The 21,025-nt window shown below is 39.9% G+C and overlaps 1 protein-coding gene across 1 annotated transcript in view; it reads left to right on the top strand.

Moving 5' to 3' along the window:
• sec14l8 (SEC14-like lipid binding 8) overlaps positions 1–21,025 on the top strand; it is a 76,807-nt gene that overhangs the window by 6,684 nt on the left and 49,098 nt on the right. The window contains exon 2 of the mRNA XM_041203222.1: positions 2,942–3,017. Within this exon, the coding sequence (XP_041059156.1) occupies positions 2,942–3,017 (76 nt within the window). The remainder of the gene's footprint in view (positions 1–2,941; positions 3,018–21,025) is intronic.

Below are 21,025 nucleotides of genomic sequence, written 5' to 3'. Positions count from 1 at the left end.
TTCAATGATTGTCTTAGGGAGGTCTTGTGGTACAGTGGTCACGTCCCTACCTCTGGGCAGAAGTTCAAGTCCAGTGCCAGGACTTGTTGGTCACGGAAGGAGTGTTGATGACACGATGCAATGGGCTGATAATCAGCCTGGAAATCCTTCCACTACCCCCCCGCTACTCCACAAGGGGAAAAACAGAAACATGCTTGAAGCTAAGCTTAAAAGAAAGTGAATGCCTTCTATGTTCTGGAACTTACAAAATACTAAAGGCTGATAAACATTGGTCGTTGCTGTTGAACCTCATTGTGGATAATTATTTTTCCAGAAAATTGTGGCACGAGTTCACCATTTGAGGACTGAGGAGCACAATAGTCCAACGTACAGAGTGCATCATTAATATTACCACTGCAATGAATCCCGATTTGTAAAGTTCTGAGTAATAGTTTGACAAAACGATTTGTGGCAAGTAGTTACTCAAGAAAGGAGTCTTAACCAAAAGAAAAAAGAGTTTACTAGTCTATGAAGAATAAAAACATGAACTTTGCACATTGCTAGCTCCCACACTCTCAACAATCCTGCTGTCCTGATAATGACATTTGTACAGGGATTGGCTTTATGAAGGAGAATTTTATTTATACTTTATTTTCTGTTATCTGTTTAGTGATATTAATGCTGATGAAGGTGAGAGATGACAATGTTGGGATTGGAACATTTTTGCTCTTTAAGACACTATTGAAAACTCCTAGATCAGTTATTGCATGGGTTACATTCTGTATGGAGTTCACCCTGCACTATTCCATCAGTTAGGTCAAACCTCCTGAGAGTACACTCACTGTACCTGTATGATACTTACTTTCCAAACACCATCAACCCTTATAGCCTTTCAGGGTAATGTGTGACAAATTATGTACGCCAGTGTCATGGTTCCGCAACAAAAACAAAAATTGCTAGAAAAACTCAGCAGGCCTGACAGCATCTGTGGAGAGAGAGACAAAGATAACATTCTGAGTCTGTCTGACTCTTCTTCAGATCTAAAGGGAGGTAGAGATGTGGTGAATTATATATTTATTAAGGGGGGTGGAACCGGTGAAGCTGGATAGAAGGCCAGCAATAGGTGGAGGCAAAGGAGAGATAGCAAAAGATGTCATAAACAAAAGGTCAAAGAGTTCTTAATGGTGGTGGTACTGGCTAAATGAGGGCTAATAGTGACATTAAGAAAGCAAAATGTGATGATGGCCAGACGAGGGTAAGCACTCTGGAAAGTGACAGATGATCCTATTGGGGGTGGAGTGTGGGTAGGGGGTGGTGGTGGGAAAAAAGATTGAAAACAGGCTAAAAGCTGAGGATAACACAATGAATGAAAATGGAAATAATTTTAAAAAAATAATAATGAAAATAAATGGGAAAAAGACTAATACAAATTAAAAAAATAAAAATGAATATGGACATCCAAGGCGGATGAAAAAGGGTGGTGAGGGTGGAGTTGGTCTGGTCATGGTCTGAAGTTGTCGAGCTCAACGTTAAGTCCGGCAGGCTGTAAAGTGCCTAATCAGAAGACGAAGTGCTGTTCCTCCAGTTTGTGTTGAGCTCCACTGGAACATTGTAGCAGGCCAAGGACAGACATGTGGGCATGAAAGCAGGATGGGATATTGAAATGGCAAGCGACAGGAAGGTCTGGGTCATGCTTGCGGACAGACTGAAGGTGTTTTGCCAAGCGGTCACCCAGTCTGCGTTTGGTCTGTTTATTGTAGAGGAGACCGCATTGGGAGCAGCAAATGCAGTAGACTGAAGCTGACAGCAAATAAGCTTATATTTCACCACATCTCTACCTCCCTTTATATCTGAAGAAGAGTCATATAGACTTAAAACATTATCTCTGTCTCTTTCTCCACAGATGCTGTCAGACATGCTGAATTTTTCCAGCGTTTTTTGTTTTTGTTTCAGATTTCCAGCATCCGCAGTATTTTGCCTTTATCATGGTTCCACAAACTCATTTATATTGAAAATGGGACTAAGTTCAGTTAAAACTATTAACAACTATCAGTGAGAGCAAATTTTGATCACCTTAGAAGTATTTGAACTGGATTAAAATCCAGATAATAGAGTTGAAAATGACAGTGAGATCAACAACTTCCATATTTCACTCACCGATTTTTTTTGTGTTGTGATTAGTAACTATTAGCAATTAATTAAAATTGACATTCAAAAATTTTAACACACTTACCCAATGACCTATAAGGAAATGTTGCATGAGACTTATGCACTGGAACTAACTCTTCGTTGAGCCAAAGGTAAACTTGAACACTGAGAACACATTCTGCAGACATAGTGAACACCCTGAATAATTTGTTTATCAAAGAAAATTTCTCTGACTCTTGATTAAATTTGCATTCAAAGTTAACAGATTTAGACCTAGGGAAAATTAATCCTCACATTTATTTGCTGGCATCTTCCAGTGTCCTTTCTCTGCATCAAACTGATCTGTGTTTAGTGCAATTAGTTTAAGACTCCAACACTGTTTTAGTCTAAATAATAATTTTAAAAAGTCAGAAACATTAATTATTGATTGATGTAATTTTCAAACTGCGTGTCATCTGTTTCATAAATTCGGTACTTTTCACAAGATCATATGCAGTCCACACAATTGAGGACTGGCTTGCAACAAATACCTGAGGCATCTTCCAAACATGAGTGGGTGTGTTTATTATACAGAGCTCTTTATGACCCTTGATATCAAGCATTTGATGATAGCTTCTGAGATCTATAGCCAAATAGTTCAAAATAAGGAAGTGCTAAGTACTGGTGAAGCAGTACGAGTGCTTGTTCTACACTCTTAAACTCTAGGTGTGCCCGACTATGTACTGCTTAGCAGTGTGCCATTTAAGTGCTGATGGACTTTCAACTGTATACGTGAAATCAGAGCAGTTACATTTATTTTCTATCTGTTCCACAGTTCCGAGAAAATATCGAAGATATCCTGCCTAGCCTTCCTGCTCAGGATGACCACTTCCTCCTGCGATGGCTTAGAGGTACTTTTACATACAGTAGCATGAAAATCTCCAGTTGTGTTTATTTCTTCCCAATTTCTGTTTTTCCATGCCTTACCCGTAAAGTTACCTTTCACCAGGATGCTTAGTTGGCAAGCAGGAGTTCTACAAGATCAGATCAATGGAGCCCAACCTAAACCGTGAGGCTGTTCTCCTCTCCCATGTCAGCAGTTGGGTAAACTAACAGAACGAAGTAATGCCCAGAATTAATGTTGATCTGTATCCATACAGTTTGAAAGAATAGACGAAAAGGGAAGACCAAGTACTGGTAAAGCCGTAGAAGTGCTCAATTTGAACTCCGAAGTTCTAGGGATGCCAAAACACTGCTTTGTTATGTTGATGCTAAGAAACCTATGTGTCACCCTCGTTCGAGCCCATCATTTTATTTCATTTTAAGCAAACTTACTCAAATGTTTGTTCATCACTAACATTTCAGCAACTTTGGTGGTTTGACCTTAAACTTCGTGAACTGTATCTTTGACAATCAGTCCATTTTACTGCGAGGTTTTCATTAGCATTGTGGAGTGTGTAGAAAATTCTTTCGGCATTGTTTAAATCCTTGTTAGTTGTAGGCCACTGAATTGTTTGTGTGAGTTTATTTAGCTGTTTACAAGCAATGATAACAAATCTGCTTATTCTACATTTCTGTTACTATGTAGTGATTTTGCAAATTGCATCAACATCATCAACATGTAGATTTTTCCTCAACAAATGTGGGTTTAGGAATTAAATTAGGACAATCTTTATGCCAGTTACTGAGCATCATAAAAACTGAGTGTGAGCGTGTGGGCCTAAGACATGTTTCCAGAATGTAAGCCTGTTTTTTGAAGAATACTCAAACTACCACGGTACTTTCATCAAAGAGCCTAATGAAGTTTCGGAATTTCAATCTGAGCCCTTTGAGTGCAGTCATGTGGCATAAATCTTAGGAGGATTTTCAACTTATCCCACATAGTAGTCCCCAGTTAACTCCGGAAAGAGTTGCTCAGATTAGAATAGGAACACTTACATGTGCACTGATAATGCTATGTAAAATCTTGTTCTTTTCTGGAAAATATAACACCCTTTGTTACCAAGTGGAAATTCCCGGACTCTTTGCTAAACTTGATCACTTCACCAGGAAGTTGTGAAAGGTGCTAAATAAATACAAGTCTTTCTTTCTTTTAAACAGTCCATGTATTGCTGTTGTTATGGGTTTGATACAACTTTGTTAAAATGGTTGATCTGTAAAATGATTGTTTAACATAGTGGCACTTCAAGGTGATGCACAATTCTATATTTGAAATAACTTCCTTTAATATCCGTAGCACACCCCAACTGTTTCACAGCCATAGAAGTACTTCTTAAAGGTCGCCACTATTGTAATTTAGGAAAATGCACTCAGCAAGGTGCCACAAGCAGCATTGAGATAAAGGACCAGATTATCTGTTATACTGCAATTGGCAGAGGGCTAATTGTTGGTCACTGAGAACTCCCTTACGCTTCTTTGAATAGTGTCATGGGACCTCTTATGTCTACTTGATAGCATGGATAGGGCTTTGGTTTAACATTTCATCCAAAAGATGGCACCTCCAACAGTGCAGCACCCACTCAGTTGCTGAGATTTTGGGCTCAAGTCTCCAAGAGCGGCTTCAACTTATGACCATCTCACTCAAAAGGCAAGAATGCTACCACCGAGCTGAGGCACACGTCTGAATAGCAGAATCATATAACCCAGGAAGGTTCTGTGCTGAGGTAGCTTAATTCATTGACAGGAACATTAAAATTTACCCCTGCATTTAGGGGTTAGGGAAGGGAAAGTTTGTGTATAGATTGTGCTCCTGACTGTTGTGTATGGATGCCTGCTGGAAGTGTGGATGCACAAGCAGTCAGATAGCCTTCCCACAGTTCTTGTCAAGTTACCGGAGGGCAACTGGAAACCATAGAATTGTGCTCCAGTAAGGAGTTGATGTCTTATGGAGAGAAGGGGAGGGAGAAAAATTTGGGTAAAGAAAATTTATTAGTTTGCAGTTTTTCTTATATCATTCAGTAACTTGTTACAGAATGTGTATAGAATATGTATATATGTATAGAATTAACTCTTGTCAACTAACTACAATAACAGAAGGATTTTATAACATAGGCTATTACATTCAAGCCTTCACTCCTTCATAGACGTAAACATGGTCTGGAATGATCTGGTACAACTTGGCAAGCCTAAAATTATCTTAAGCAATGTGTCAGCCATGGCTCAGTGGTCACACTCTTACCTCTGAATTAGAAGATTGTGGGTTTAAGCTTTGCTCCAGAGAGAGTACTAAGGATGTGCTGGCACTATTGGAGAAGCCATCTCTTGGATGAGGCATTATACCATCTCTTCTCTCTGATGCATGTAAAAGATGCCAAAGTGGTATTTGAATAAAAGCAGGGGTGGTTATTTATTTGATGATTGTTTGTGAGAGCTTGCTTTACATAAATTGTCTGCCTGAGGAGGCTGTAGAGAATTCCAGAGGAAAGGAACAAAGTGGCGAGCGTGTGAACTTAGTTTTTATTTCACTGGTTAGTCTCGTGATACTTGGTAAAAGATTTGAGCATATGGTTTGAGCACTTCTTGTCTATTCCGAACTGTGTATATAGCCACATAGTATGTAACTGCAGACAGAAACCTGACTGATTCTTGTTATCACTGCTGATGTCATTTAATTTGAGATTAAGCAGATAAACATTACTTGAAAGAAGAAAACTTAAGACAGGGACAAAGAGCAAAGATAGTTGGAACATAACATGCAGAAAACAACTGTGAAGTAGCAGAGGATAAAGGCAAGAAAAATGTGAATCAGAGAAAATGTTCCATCTCATTTACAGATTATTTGGAAACATCTAATAAAAGTTGGAAGTTTGACTTGCCAAAATATATACAAATGATCAACTTTTTGTAATTTCACTTATAAATGTAACCTAAAGGAGATATTAAATATATATATATATATAAATATTCAATTTTAGCTTTGCCCACCTGGCAGGAATGAGGTGGGTGGGTGGTTAAAATGAAAGCGGGTGCTTTTACTGGGCTCCTGTTGCCTCCATTTTAATTGCTGGTGCTGCCATTCACAGGCAGGCAGAAGCCTCATAAATAGTTGAAAACCTGGGTCCAATGACGCCATCCAGTTCTCAATGTGGTTTTAACTTCTAATCACCATAGTGCTGAGCCCCTTCTCATACTAAATTCCAATTCCTGCCCATCGACCTTCTTGGCATTTTTTCAGAACTTGGGTGGGAATCCATGCTGCAACATGGTAATGAAGCCCACGAGTTAAAATGGCCCAGGCCTAATGGCAATGCTGTCATTTGCGCTCCCCGTATGCTCTAGTCCCTGCACTTGTGCCCTGAGTTAAAATAGAGGCTTAAAAGTCTTGTGTATGGCATGTACTTCCTGTGTGTCGGAATCACTTACTGTCATTTGCTTCTTTCAAAGGGATAGTGTAACTTGGGGGTTGAGGGGAAGTCATTGCTATGCATGGCTGCATCATGTCTGAATGAGGTAGGTTTGAAGGGCAGGGTGGCTTTTTCCCCATTGGTCTTTTTCAATGTGCGTAGGTACATTATACTTTGTTTTTGCAAAACAATCCTGAAATATCTTATACATCTAGCTTTCAGCCTGAAACTGCCAAAAACATTTTCTTCATGGTCTCTGACCAAATGTTCTGAAATGCTTCAGCCACTATTTAAAGAAAGAACATGTACTTTTGTTGATAACAATAATTAGAGTTCCAGACTTTATAGGGACACAATGACTCCTTAGCTGAACAATACACTTTGCATCATTTGACACAATGTTCCTGCCATTATAATATGTATATAGTCGGACTTATTGTGAGCCACACCATGAGATACCTGGCAGCAATATAGTAAAAAGGACGCCCAGTCTGTGCAGGTATCATTTTCAGATGTCAGACTATGTTACGGATGCAAAATAATGTTTTAAACTTCTGACTGAAAACAGTAAACACTTTCTACTTTGTAAAGTTTCCTGACCAAGGAACAATTAATGTTTGATTGATCTAGCACTTCGCTTATTGAATTACAATGAGATTTGTGGCTTAAAACAATTTTAGATGCTCCTTAGCAGAATAAATCATTCTGCATTATAGAGTATAGCACTCCTGATGGGATGGGAGAAGAGAAACAAAATTTCTTGATACTGTTGTAGCAGCGGCATCTTGGAGGAAGCAAATGAAGGTTAATGGAGAGTTTATGGTGATGCAATGACAGTAGAGCAATAGAGTTTGCAGGATACATGAGTTAAATGGTTAGTTTAAAAGGGAAAGAGTTAGGAGTACTGATGGGAGTGTAGGGGTGGAATGAAGGCTATTGGGTAGTAAGAAGATGAAGGGGTAAGGGAAGTCATGGGAGCAAGGGAGGGGAAATCATGGGTGATTGGACGAGGGGAGGGGAGGGGAGGGGATAGGTAGGTAGGAGTGACAGAGGGCCACATTTTGCTAACAACTTCCACCTCGAATGTACCCTTCAGCTGTTGTTGGCTTCTTTCTGCACCATTGTCTACAACTTACCATATGCAATCCCATGGGTGATTGGTTAGTCTTTTCTCAAAAGAGAGACAGAAATTTATGAGCAGCTACAATTAGATCTGCTCATGATGGCGGCAACCCCCCCCCAACCAAGGAGCATGTTAAACCATTTTATGTACATACAAACATATGAATTAGGAGCAGAAATGGGCCACTTGGCCTTTCGAGCCTGCTCTGCCACTCAATAAGATCATTGCTGACCTGATTGTAATTTCCTGGCTATCCCCGATAACCTTTCACCATCTTCTTTATCAAGAATCTACCTCTGCCTTAAAAATATTGAAAGACTCTGCTTCCACTGCCTTTTGAGGACAACCCTCTGAGAGCAAAATGTGGTATTATGCTAAATTATCATGTGCATCAGCCATGACTCCATTGGTGGCGCTGTTGCCTCTGGAGGTCATGGGTTCAAGTCCCGCACCAGGACTAGAGCACAACAATCTATGCTGACACTTCAATGAAGTTCTGAGGGAGTGCTGCACTATTGGAGGTGTCGTCTTTCGGATGAGACATCAAAATATCTGCCTGTCAGGTGGACATAAAAGATCTCATGGCACTGTTTCAAAGAAGAGTAGGGGAGTTATCCTGGGTGTCCCAGCCAATATTTATCCTCTCAATCAATATCGCAAAAACAGATTATCTGGTCATTATCACATTACTGTTTGTGGGAGCTTGCTGAGCATAAATTTGCTGCATATGTCCTACATTAAACAGTTGCTACACTTCAAAAGTACTTAATTGACTGTAAAGTGCTTTGGGACAGCAAGTGGTCATAAATGGAACCATGTAGATGCAAGTGTTTCTTTTCTCTTTAGGTTCTTCAATGAAAGTTGTTAAAGGCATGTTTACATGTGTTTCAGCATTCCCCATCATTGTTGAAAGGAAATTTCTTGGCCTATTGAGAATTAGATTTTTATTTTTAGTAACTTTGGCGGTAAAGGAAGATCTCTTGGTGATTAAAATTTGGAGTGGAAATTCCCAGACTCTTTGCTAAACTTGATCACTTCACCAGGAGTTGGATCACTAATTGTCTGGGGCTGGGGTTGTAGAATCTATGAGGTAGCATCAGCTGCTGGGTAGGGTGAATACTGATGGGCCTGTTAGGCATTTCTATTTCTTTTTGTATATTTCATATCTAACTTACAGAGAGAAAAAAAATCTATAAATGAAGAAAGATAATTGATAGTGAACTCTCGATAACAAAGTGCTTCCTTAGTTGCATCTTGTGCTGTATCGGAATTATATGGTAACTCTTGGTTGAAGGATACAATCCCCAAAGTCAATTGTTTGAATTCTGTTCTTATGGAGCTATCGAAAGAAACAGGTTTATTTTAGCTCACCGCATTTGAAACCTAATACATTAATTTAAAGAGAAAATACTAGCAAAAATTCAAAATAACCAATTCATGAAGAGTTTTTGCTTAGCTTTTGATACTATATATTGTATGTTTTTTTTTATAAACTAGGTAGTTAACATTTGTTTCCACAATTTAATTATCCAAACTTTGGGTACTGTGAGCCTCATCATCTTTGTGCCATGGTTGTTCTCTACCCAAGGGCCAATGGAAGAAGATTAATCTACCTGGAGCCACACTTTAGCTATAGATTTCCACACTGCTTGACATTCTTTTCTGTTCGTAAAGCCAATTATGAGCATCTGTGATCTGACCATTCGGGAACAGTTGGGCACCTAATTTTCCAACCTCAGATTCCTCTTGGTTGGGATCAAGGATGGAACAGGTTGAAAGCTATGGAGTCATCTCCTGTTGTGAGCCTGTACCTGATACTATATACGGCTCCCTGGAAGAAGATCTCCAGCCAGGCCTGTGAGTAGGGAAGGTGAATGCTAAGGGGAGACAATTGTCAGAAAAATAGGGGAGGAAGTACATACATTGGCCTCATCCCAAAAATAACTTGCACATAGAAAATGCAATAGAAAATCATTATTTTGATTTATTCCTTTGTTTCAAATGTCCCTCCTAGAGTTTTACCCATTCTTTCAGCTGCAATGCGAATGTGCCGAATTTAAATCCAGGATTTAGAGCAAGAAGGAAGAAGGAAAGAGTCATGGCCAATGCAAAAAAAGGGGGACAAATCCTATTGATTGTAGCTATGTTTAGTGCTCCTAATGCTGAACAAAAGAATTGCACATTGGAATGACAGCTAGTTTATCTTACTAAGGCATAGCATTCTTTGCTTCAAAGTGGACCTCATATTTAGTGAGTTACCTTTGAAGTTTCATTTAGTCTTGTTTGCTTTACTTTTTTTTATATTTCTTCATTTCCATTGTTGCTAGTTTTATGGTTAGAATCTTTTGAATGATCTACATTGGGCCCCCAATCTGGTTCCATCAGGCTAATGTATCCTCTTCTGAGCTACTTAGCAAGAGTAATCTTAATTTCCAGTAATGGAAGGCTGCCCTTTTAGCCAGCTATGTTATTGAGTTCCAAGTCATCAATTAGTCCTATTTAAATTGGTACTCCAACTGAGTAGTTTTTAGGACACACCTTAGTTCCTTGCCAAAAATAATTTTCCCATTTTGAATAGACAAAAGAGATTGTAATCTCTTCATTCTACCAAAGTCCTCACAAATCAGAGTTAGAACATCACTTTCACCACGGATGGTTAAAGAGCTGAGGGTCCTGAACTTCTGTGTGGGTACATTTTGACCTCCGGCTGTAATTTCAGTGGGATATTAGCAGGGTAGCTGGAGAAATGGCCTAAACTACATTCTACATCGTTCTTCCAGGGGTTCCTCCTATTGCCTGCCAAAGTTAAGGTGGAAAATCAGGACAATTCCCACAAAAATATAGAGCAAAGATGTTTTGTACCAAATTACTTTGCCAGACACTATTTGCCATTAAAGGGCTCAGGACTTTGGTTTCTAAAGGGAATGGGTTATGGAATGCTTTCTCCATTGTTACCAGCTCTCTGGTAGGAATTTCCATGGTCCAGTAAAAAGTAATCTGACCCATTCCTTAGCTATTTCTTAGACACCCTTGGAACAGGAACTACTGCTAGTGTATGTAAAGGTGCCACATGGAGTAACCCCTCCATATTTTTATTAAATAGTATTATTTGGATTAAGCAACTTAGGTGAGAGAAACTAGAAGATCTGGTGGTGACTGGTAAAATTGAGGGTAGCAGAGCAAGAGGGAGACAACAAAGGAGGAAATGCCCCAACAGCTTAAGAAACAGAACAGGTACAAGATTTGAGAACAACACCAAAATGTTGGCTGCTATCAAAGACTGTGAAAGTTGGAGGGCCATGATTGCTGACGTTGTAGAACAAGACACCTGAAGAAGAATAAATCTGTCCTTGTAGAGTTATCTTCAGTACTGTGTGTGATATTGAATAAAAAAAAATCCTTAAATTGTAGTGCCTTCCTCATTCTTAAACAGGAATCTCCCCATGTAATGCTTTCATCTGGATATCTACTTAATTCTTCCAATGGACTCAGATCAACATTTTTGTTTTGCTAGTCTCTCTTGTATTGTTAGTAAAGACAAATGATTATTCTAACATCTTTTATATGATGTTGGTTGGGGCGTGTGGTGATGGTGGGGATTACCACTTGTGTCATTGCTGCTTCACATCATTTGATGTCACCCAATTTTGTTAGCATGCCAACATGATGGGCATTGACCACAGCTTGCTTTTCCAGAACATTTTGCAGCTTAGCTCAATTCCAGCAGTGTGTGGAGGATGCTTCCATTCTCAGAATAAACCCCTTAAGAGACAGTGGTGTTTCTGTCACTTTCCATAAGAAGTTCTCTAGTGACAATGCTGTGTAAGAAAACAGACAGGGTCTAGCAGATGGATTTTCTCTGCTGCTTGCTTTTGCTGAGATGATTGAGGTTTTGTAAAATAATGTTGTTTTCTGTAACAAGCAAACTTGAATTTTCTAAATACAGTAATTCCAATTCTTTCACAGGGGGAGACGATGGCATAGTAGTAATGGACTAGTAATCCAGAGGCCCAGGCTAATGCTCTGGGTATATTGGTTTAAATCCCACCATGGCAGCTGGTGGAATTTAAGTTCAATTAATAAAATCTGAAATTGAAGGCTATCTCAGTTTCATGGCCACCATTACTATCATTGATTCTTGTAAAAAAATCCATTTGGTTCACTAATGCCTGATCTGCCCTATATGTGACTCCAAATCTACATGTGGTTGACTCTTAACAGTCCTCTAAAATGGCCCACTCAGTTAAAGGTCAATTAGGGATGGGCAACAAATACCGGACTTGCCAGCAATACCCACATCCCATGAAAGAATAAATGCATTTTTTGCCACCTTCGTCACCAATTATTGCTCTTGGAGTGCTGGCATTAATATCCCATCTATGAGCCATTAGTCTAATCTAGTCACTCTCTGCTTATAGTGTTTCAGTTACTCTATTATTTTCAAATGATATAAAAAAAGACTTTATATAGAGCCTTTCCAAGCCGCCAGACACCTCAAAACACTTTACAGCCAAGTTTTGCAGTGTAGTCACTGTTGTAATGTAGGAAATGTGGTAGCCAAACGGTACACGATAAGTTCCCACAAATAGCAATGTGATAATGATTGGATAATTTGTTTTTGTGATGTTGATTGAGGGATAGCATATTAGCATGGATAGAAGATTGGCTGGCTGGCAGAAAGCAGACAGTGTGCACAAATGGGTCTTTTTCAGATTTGCAGGATGTGACGAGTGGAGTCCCACAGGGGTCTGTGCTGGGGCCTCAACTTTTTATGATTTACATCAATGACTTAGATGAGGGGAGTGAAGACGTGGTAGCTAAATTTGCAGATGACACAAAAATAGGTAGGAAAGTATGTTGTGAAGAGGGCATGAGGAAGTTGCAAATGGATATAGATGGGTTGAGTGAGTGAGCAAAGAGCTGGCAAATGGGGTTTAATGTGGGAAAATATGAAGTTGTTCACTTTGGCAGGAAGAACAAAAAAGCAGATTATTACTTAAATGGAGAACGGCAGCATGATTCTGAAGTGCAAAGGGATCTAGGTGTTCTAGTACATGAGTCACAAAAAGTTAGTATGCAGGTACAGCAAGTAATTAATAAGGCTAATGGAATGCTACTCTCTATTACGAGAGGGATTGAACATAAGAGCAAGGATGTAATGCTGAGTTAAACAGGGAATTGGTAAGACCGCATCTTGAACATTGTGTGCAGTTTTGGTCTCCTTATTTAAGGAAGGATGTAAATGCATTGGAGGTGGTTCACAGGAGGTTTACTAGATTGATACCTGGAATGAATGGTTTGTCTTATGAGGAAAGGTTGGACAGACTGGGCTTGTTTCCACTGAGTTTAGAAGAGTGAGGGATGATTTGATTGAAGTATACAAGATCCTGAACAGCCTTGACAAGGTGGACGTGGAAAGGACGTTTCCTCTTATGGGTAAGTCCAGGACTAGGGGACACTGTTGTAAAATTAGGGGCTGCCCTTTTAGGACAGAGATGAGGAGAATTTTTTTCTCTCAGAGGGTTATGCGACTTTGGAACTCTCTGCCTCAGAAGGTGGTGGAGGCGGGATCATTGAATATTTTTAAGGCAGAGGTAGATAGATTCTTGTTAGGCAAGGGAACCAAAGGTTATTGGGGGGTAGATGGGAATGTGGAAATCGAAACACAAGAAGATCAGCCGTGATCTTATTGAATGGCAGAGCAGGCTCGAGGGTCTACTCCTGTTCCTATTTCTTATGTTCTTGTAAATCTTGGCCATGGGTCCCAGACATCAGGGATGTCCCTTGCTCTTCTTTGAAATAGTGCCAAAGGATCTTTTCCATTCACCTGAGAGAGTAGAGGGGGCCTCAGTTTGATATCTCATTTCAAAGATGGCACCTCTGACAGTGCAGCATTTCCTTAGTACTTCCTGCACTGGAACATCAGCATTGATTTTTTTGCTGAGGACCTGGATTGGAACTCAAACCAACAACCATTTTACTCAGAGGTGAGAGTGCTACCAACTGAGTCACAGCTGACACTTGTTAACCATTCTGTTGAGCATGCTGGCAATGGTGGGGTGGTGACTTTTGGATGTTTTCTGCCAAGCTATTCATGGAGGTGGATAATAGTTTGTGGACCATCTGACTGGGACTGACATTGACTTCATTATTGAGGGTCAAAGTGCAGGTTGAGACAACGGTTAATAAGGCATTTCTTGAGCTTTATAAAAAGAGTACAAAAGCAAGGAAATTATGGTGAACCTTTATAAAACACTAGTTTGGCCTCAGTAGGAGTATTGTGTTTAATTCTGGGCACTGCACTTTAGGAAGGATGTGAAGGCTTGAAAGAGGGTGCAGAAAAGACTTCGGAAAATAGTTCCAGGGGTGAGGGACTGCAGGTCTGTGAATTGATTGGCAAAGCTGGGACAGAGTACCTGAGAGAAGAGAAGGTTGAGAGGAGATTTGATAGAGGTGTAAAAATCATGAGAGGTCTGGATAGAGTAGATGGGGAGAAACTGGTTCCCATTGGTGGAAGGGTTGAAAACCAGGGGACACCAATTTGAGGTGATTGGATAAAGAACCAGAGGCGACATGAGGGAAAGTTTTTTTTCCACAACAAGCAGTTAGGATCTGGAGTGCGCTGCCTGAGAGTGAGATGGAGGCAAATTCAATCATGGCTTTCAAAAGGGAATTGGATAAGCAACTGAAGAGAAAAGAATTGCAAGGCCACGGAGAAAAGGTGGGGAGTGGGAATGCCTGAGTTGCTTTTGCAGAGAGCCAGCGCGGACAGTACCGGCCAAACGGCCTCCTCCTGTGCTGTAACCATTCTATGATTCTATCATCTTAGGCCACATTGACTAGGTTGTCACGGTTATGAATGATACAGCAAGGCAATGTGCACTGAACAGTTATGGAATCAAGTTGCTGCAATGCTAAGCAATCCTAAGTAGTCCTTATAAAAGAAACTCATTTCAATTTCAAAGAATACTATAAGCATAGTCACAAACAAACATCCACCTCAGGATGCTACCTGAAAACTTGTTAGACAACATTCTGTACCCTATCAGACAAACAACAAACAAAAGGTTAGGCCTTTTAAAAAGACTTTCACCATTATGAAATCTATCCTTCACCAATATGCAATATGTCAGTTTGTCTCCACCTTCATGAAGAAATTGGCAGATGACATCTAAAAGTGTTCCCTGCCTGCTCCCCACCTCCCAACTCTTTTGTTTCCATTGTGTTCAACAGAGTAGTTAACACATGGCAGCTGTGGCATAGCTGGTCGCACTCTTATTGCTGAGTCAGAAGATTTTGGTTTTAAGACCCATCCCAGGAGTTGAGCATGAAAATCCAGGCTGATATTGCAGTGCAGTACTTAAGAGATGCCAATGTTTCGAATGAGAGGGATGGAAAGTCAAACTGGTGATTTATGTTTTGTTGATTTCTATCAGGCTGGATGGTCTGTTCTGTCTGATTCCTGTCTTGGCAGTGAAGATAATATCATGTAGTTGGTTGCCTGACATGGTCTGAAAATTTGGAGGAAATGTTTTATGGCAAGGAACTTAGTGTATAAGATCACTTTTAATCTAAACACAAGAACACTGAAGGCCAGTAAAAAAACTGTTTAGTCAGCTGAAGCTTGTCATATGAGCTGCTCGCCCAGCACCCGGCTGCTAATTGTGTGCACTGCAACTTCCTAAGGCTTAGCAACGCCACTTGTCAGACAACAATTGGATTGCTTATTTACTCAAAGGGAGATGCATATTTGGGATCCTCTGCCAGGCAAGGTAGTAAAGACAAAAGTTTAAACTTACACTGGGGACCATTGTCTGCTTCTCTAATGCATATGCATCCTTTTGAACAGCTTGGAACAAATGAAAAAGACAAATAATATTCATGTGAGACATGTTATGGCAATGAAGAAAATCCACATCCATGAATACGCAATGCTGGTAGGGGATGGAAATGCAGATATGTGACACACTGCATTTTTTCACACCTTCCAAAACACAAATTAACAATGGCGACAGAAGCAGAAATGTCAACTGAACAAACCTTTAGTGTGCAGAAATTGGGTGAACATGTTTTGCAGTCACTCTCACTGATGGTTCTAAAATCTGTAAAAATATGATCTGTGAATCAAAGTTCACAGTTGGTATCTTATATGTGTTTCACAATGCAACTGATGTTTTCACTACAGGTAAGGGGGAATTGTGCTATAATTCTAGAGATGGGAGAAAGGAAGTAGGAGTGCAGGTGAGCAAAATTAGGGAATAAACGAATGAACCTCTGGGGTGGGGAGCTGGATTTATAGGTAGAAGCAGGTTGTGACAGAGAGTTTGCTGAGTGGAAACATGAAGTCAACTCCCCCCCGGCTTCCATCTTATCATTATTCTACTCTGTTTAATGTCCTAATCCAAAGGTTTTGTTATATTGTTATATTCCAAAAGAGTTATGAGCTATATTGTTAGGTGCATGTATACATAGCAATCCAGCTTACCACCTCGCAGTATTGGACTACAGTCTGTGTACAGAAATAATAATGTATCATTCCACAACACATGGTGAAATCTGGGGAATTAGCCCCAATGTCAGCTCCAGCACATGTGTCTAAGGGCTGGATTTCCATCCTTGAGGTGGTTAGCGGGAGTCAGGAAAATTCTCAGCTCAGCCTGCCCACTTCGGAAGAAAGTGCCAGGAAGGACGGGATTTTCATTCTGGTGGGGTGGGGAAATGGGCTGTTTAAAAGGCCCGCCTTGGTGCTCTGGTACATCTTCCCACTTATAATAAAAACAGGAAGGCCCTCCGGGCCTCAACCCCCCCTCTCCCCCCCAACACTCCCCATGCTCCATCCATGCCAGGTTATGCTCCACAATCAACCCCTGTGGCCCTTCATACCCTCATGCATAGCTATGGCACTTCCATGTCCATTCATCCACTATACATTGTATGGAACCAATAAACTGTATTGTGACAATAGGATGTGTAATTAAAAACCTTTTAAAAGCCATTCATTGATAAATCTCCACTTTCTTTTTACTATTGCCTAACAAAAGTGCCAATCATCGAGGCCTTTTAAAGTATCAATAGCAGAAACCTGAAACCTCTTTATCTTGTATAAACAAACATTGTGCAATTGACAGCAACAATCGGACAGCCAGAACTGTCAATCAAGCAATATTCTCCCTGGGGCTCAAGTATTTCAACAGTCTAATGGATTTCTGGGCTTTCACCCAAGCCTCATTATGCACTCTTGGCTGAAAGCCCGGTCATTTTTATTGGACTGCAAAAAAAAGGGGGTTTATTTTTAAGAAAGTGGCAAGTTATCAATGAATGACAGTTTTTTAAAAAAACCTCCCTTTTACAAATCCTATTGTCACTAGAGGATTCATTGACTCTATACAGTGTATAGTGGGTGAATGGGCATGGAAGTGCCATAGCTTGGCATGGGTGACATGAGAGGCCATAGGGGCTGGGTGGGGGGCATACCGTGGCACAGGGGCATGAGGAGGACCATTTGAACTTACCTTTCAAAAGGTTCCCTCATGCAGACTAAAGGTTCACAACAGCTCTGAGAGGCCATGAACCACGGCTCATTGAAAACCTGGCTTGACTCCATGAAAATTGCCGAGGACTACTACACACCCATCCCCACAATGGAGCTGGCCATGTTGGAAATGCAGAATGTTATGATCCCCAGCTGAGATTACCACTGGACAAACCTGATATCCCAGGGTGGAACCCAGCTTGATAGCTCCTAATTTTTATTTGTTTGTTTAGATACATGGAGAGGGGCTACTGAACAGAGTCACTGGATTCAGCTAATGAACTTTTAACAAAAGCATAAAACATTTATTAAACAAGAAAAGATGAACTATATTACATTACTCCTTCACCTACAACTATACCTTTACAGATATATACAGATTTGTAGGGATAACACAAGTTACAAAAGCTACCTTATTCTCTAATGTTCACAGTAAGTACACAGTCCATGTAAACTAATAGGTGACCTGCGGTCAGACACACCACACTCTGAAACCAAGTGACAGATGCCACCTCAAAAAGATGCTATGGATCTCTCCTTAACTCCCCCCAGACACTTGTCACACCGTGAGTCAACCAGTCTCACTGCAATCTGTCTTTCACTCTCCAAGGACTCGCTTTGGAATCTTCTCCCAAACTGGCGCTTTCTCTCAGGTGTCTTCCACAAAGGTCTGCCTCCAGGGTTTTGAACTCTCCTTCCGATATTCCTGTCCCCTGGGTCACCACATGCATTCAAGCTGTCTTCCATGTACTCTCTCTCACTGACTCAACTGTCAACAGTACACCACTGCTTCACATGCCCATAGCAAAAAGTTACAGACCTTCAGCTGTCTCTTTGGACCTTCTGACTTCTCACTAGCATTTATATTGCTTTGAATCTGCTTCCTGCAGCTTTTGTCTCTTTAACTTGAATCTTGGAGCTTTTCTCTGCTGCTCACTCTTAACTTCCCTTAACAGGACCTTTTCCCAAGTTCCTATCCTTCCTTTGACTAGAATGTCTTTTTGGGACTTCCTCCTGTTTCTGTCTCATTCCTTTGGCCTAGGAACCTTTTGGCTTTTTTGGGAAATCTACTCTCTGTAGTTCTTTCCCCCAGTATCCAGTCTCTCCTGGTAGCTGTCTTCAAACCAACTAAACTCAAAGTGCTGTTTTTTAAAAAAGTTTTTTGTGTGTGTGCATGTGGGAGGGTCCTGCCTCTCTGGACCCCTAATGTAAGGCAACAGCCCAGTTTTTTCTATTCTTGTGTTGCTTAACTTAGCTTCAAGAGTTGTAAAACTCATTAGAAATGCAGGCACCTTTTAAAGTGAAATTAAAACTCAACTTGACCTTTTCTTAACACACAAATACAGAAATACAAATCAAACTTAAATTTTAAAGCTAGAACTCATCCATAATACCTACAAATATAAACATAACTTACTTAAACTGTCTCTATTTCATAACGCCTTTCTCTTTGGAGGAAAGCTTCACAACAGTGAACATTTCTTTACAATGGCCTTACATCTGCCTCACACAAACTTAACATCATAAACATCAAAAACAGCTTATTATCCATTATACAAATATATTTTCCATCTCCTTTCACAACACATCATACTGTACAATTACAAAAATGTATGTAAACAAAGTCAATAAATGTGACAAGATTAGTAGGATTCGTACATTATAGTATTATCATACTATCAGCTCTTATGTTTCTTTTTCCTCTTAATCCCAGTCTTTAACTCAGCAAAGAATGCTTCATTTAAGTCTACAGCGCAATCATCCTTTTCATTAGCTACTGGCGTAATTCCATCCTCAAGCTCATTTTCCCACCTCAAATGTGATAAATTCTCATTTCGATTTAGAAAAGTCAAAATGGCATTTTTGTGAGTTAATATCTCATTTCTCCTCTGGTCAGAATCTCTTTTTGCTGTTTCAATGGATGTTGTTGAGATGCTTCTTATGTTCACACAATTTGATGTTTAAACTTTTTTATGATATTGTTGTTTCTCACAATCCCATTTCAAACAGGTCTTTACTTCTTTTTGAGCAATGTCAATTATGTTCTCCTGGTGGAGTTTCATAGTTTGTTCCAACCCTTCAACTCTTTTGCATAATCCATGAAGTATATCATGCCTCTCCTCTACAGATTTTGAATGGCCTTTTGCAAACTATCCACTTGCCTGGATTCCAACTGCTGTATTTTGTGTATTAGCACCAGCAAGCACTTGTTAATAAGTGTCTCTGGCCATTGACTTTTCCAGGTCATTTTGCGCTTTCAGTCCTTTTTGTTGTCAATTCTTGATTTCCGATTCTGCATGTACTTTAGTTGTCTTCATATTGTTCATTACTGAGGTTGATATATCAGTAATTTTACTTGGATCAGTTCCTTGCTCAACTGGATCACAATTCAGCAAAGAGGTTTTAATTGACAGGAACAACTTTGGAACTGTGACACTCCTTACCACACACCTTATCCTTCATCTTCCCTAGTTTGCATTGACGTTTGAGAACCTCATTATTCGTTTCATGACAAAGTTCTAATGGTGCATTAGTCTTGGTTTTTAACTCTGTATTTAACCAATTATTCTGATTGACCATCAATTCCTATTCTTGTTCAACCCAGTTTCCATGAGATTTCAAGACTACTGATGCTTGAAGTTCATCAAATTTTAACTGAAGATTGACCTTTGTTAAATTTACTTCTACAAGTTTATCATTTAGACATTTCAAGTCCTCAGTCAAGTGTTCTACTTTCTGTGACTGAGTATCAATTGTTCGCACCAATTCGCTTCTTTCATTAGCAAATTTCTCTTTCATACGTGAAAGTTGGTTTGATACATTAATCAGGTTTTCCTTCGATTGTTCGTTATCAGTAATAAATGTTTCATTTTTGGCCACAGTAGTTTTTTGAAGTTGGTTAAGATCAGCATGATCAGCTGCCTGCTGCAATACAATCATTGTCATATTACTGTCTCCACTAGCCAAATCATTACGCAGAATAAAATCTACCCCTTCAATAGGTGATTTAGGAATAATTCCCACCATAACAATTCCATTTATAAAGTGACTTTGTAAGTTAACTTTACACCGAGAAACAGGTTCATAAATTCCATTAATACCACTTATCAATAGTTTTTCCTTCATAAAACTATCCGGAACACAAATTGTATCATCAGCCACCATCAATGATTGATCTGCCCCTGTATCCCTCAAAATTTTAATCTGCTTACTTATTTTGTTGGAGGAATAAGGGAACACTTCTCCCTTTGACACAAAACATCCAGATCCTCTAATAGCCTGACTTCCTTCACCAGCAATCAAAGAAGAATTCTCTGGATTATCCTGAACCATATCCCCTTTCCTGTATGTTCTGAGGGAACACATTTCACCTATACTACTGCGAGAGTTTAAACAACCATTTCCTTTTCTGATGCGATCTTTCCTGAGGATTCCTTTGGCATTCCTACTACTGCAATAGGTCTACCATTTAATTTCCAGCAATCTGCCAGAACATGTCCCACCTTGTTACAATGAAAACACTGAGGCTTTCGAATCTCACTTTCACCCTCAGCATCTTCCTTTCTGGTCTTTAATTGTCAGTCATCTCCGCTGCCTGTCTAGCTGTCTTAACCTTCTGGTCTTCAACGTGTGTTCTAACTACAGGAGGAATCTTTAAATTCTTCCAAGAGAATTATTTCCTTAAGACCTTCGTACGTCATCCCTACCTTTAATGCCCTTTTCCAACAGTCAAAATTACTTTGCTTTACCCTCTCAAACTCAATATAGTTCTGCCCAGGCTATTTCCTTATATTCTGAAATTTCTGCTTGTATGCCCCAGGGACTAAGTCATATGCACTCAGAATAGCCTTTTTAACTGCATCATAATCCATCGATACCCCTTCTGAAAGTGAAGCGAAGACCTCATGAGCTCTCCCTCTA

This window comes from Carcharodon carcharias, chromosome 13, assembly GCF_017639515.1.
Source record: "Carcharodon carcharias isolate sCarCar2 chromosome 13, sCarCar2.pri, whole genome shotgun sequence".
Classification (NCBI taxonomy): domain Eukaryota; kingdom Metazoa; phylum Chordata; class Chondrichthyes; order Lamniformes; family Lamnidae; genus Carcharodon; species Carcharodon carcharias.
This window is presented reverse-complemented; position numbering and strand designations above follow the sequence as displayed.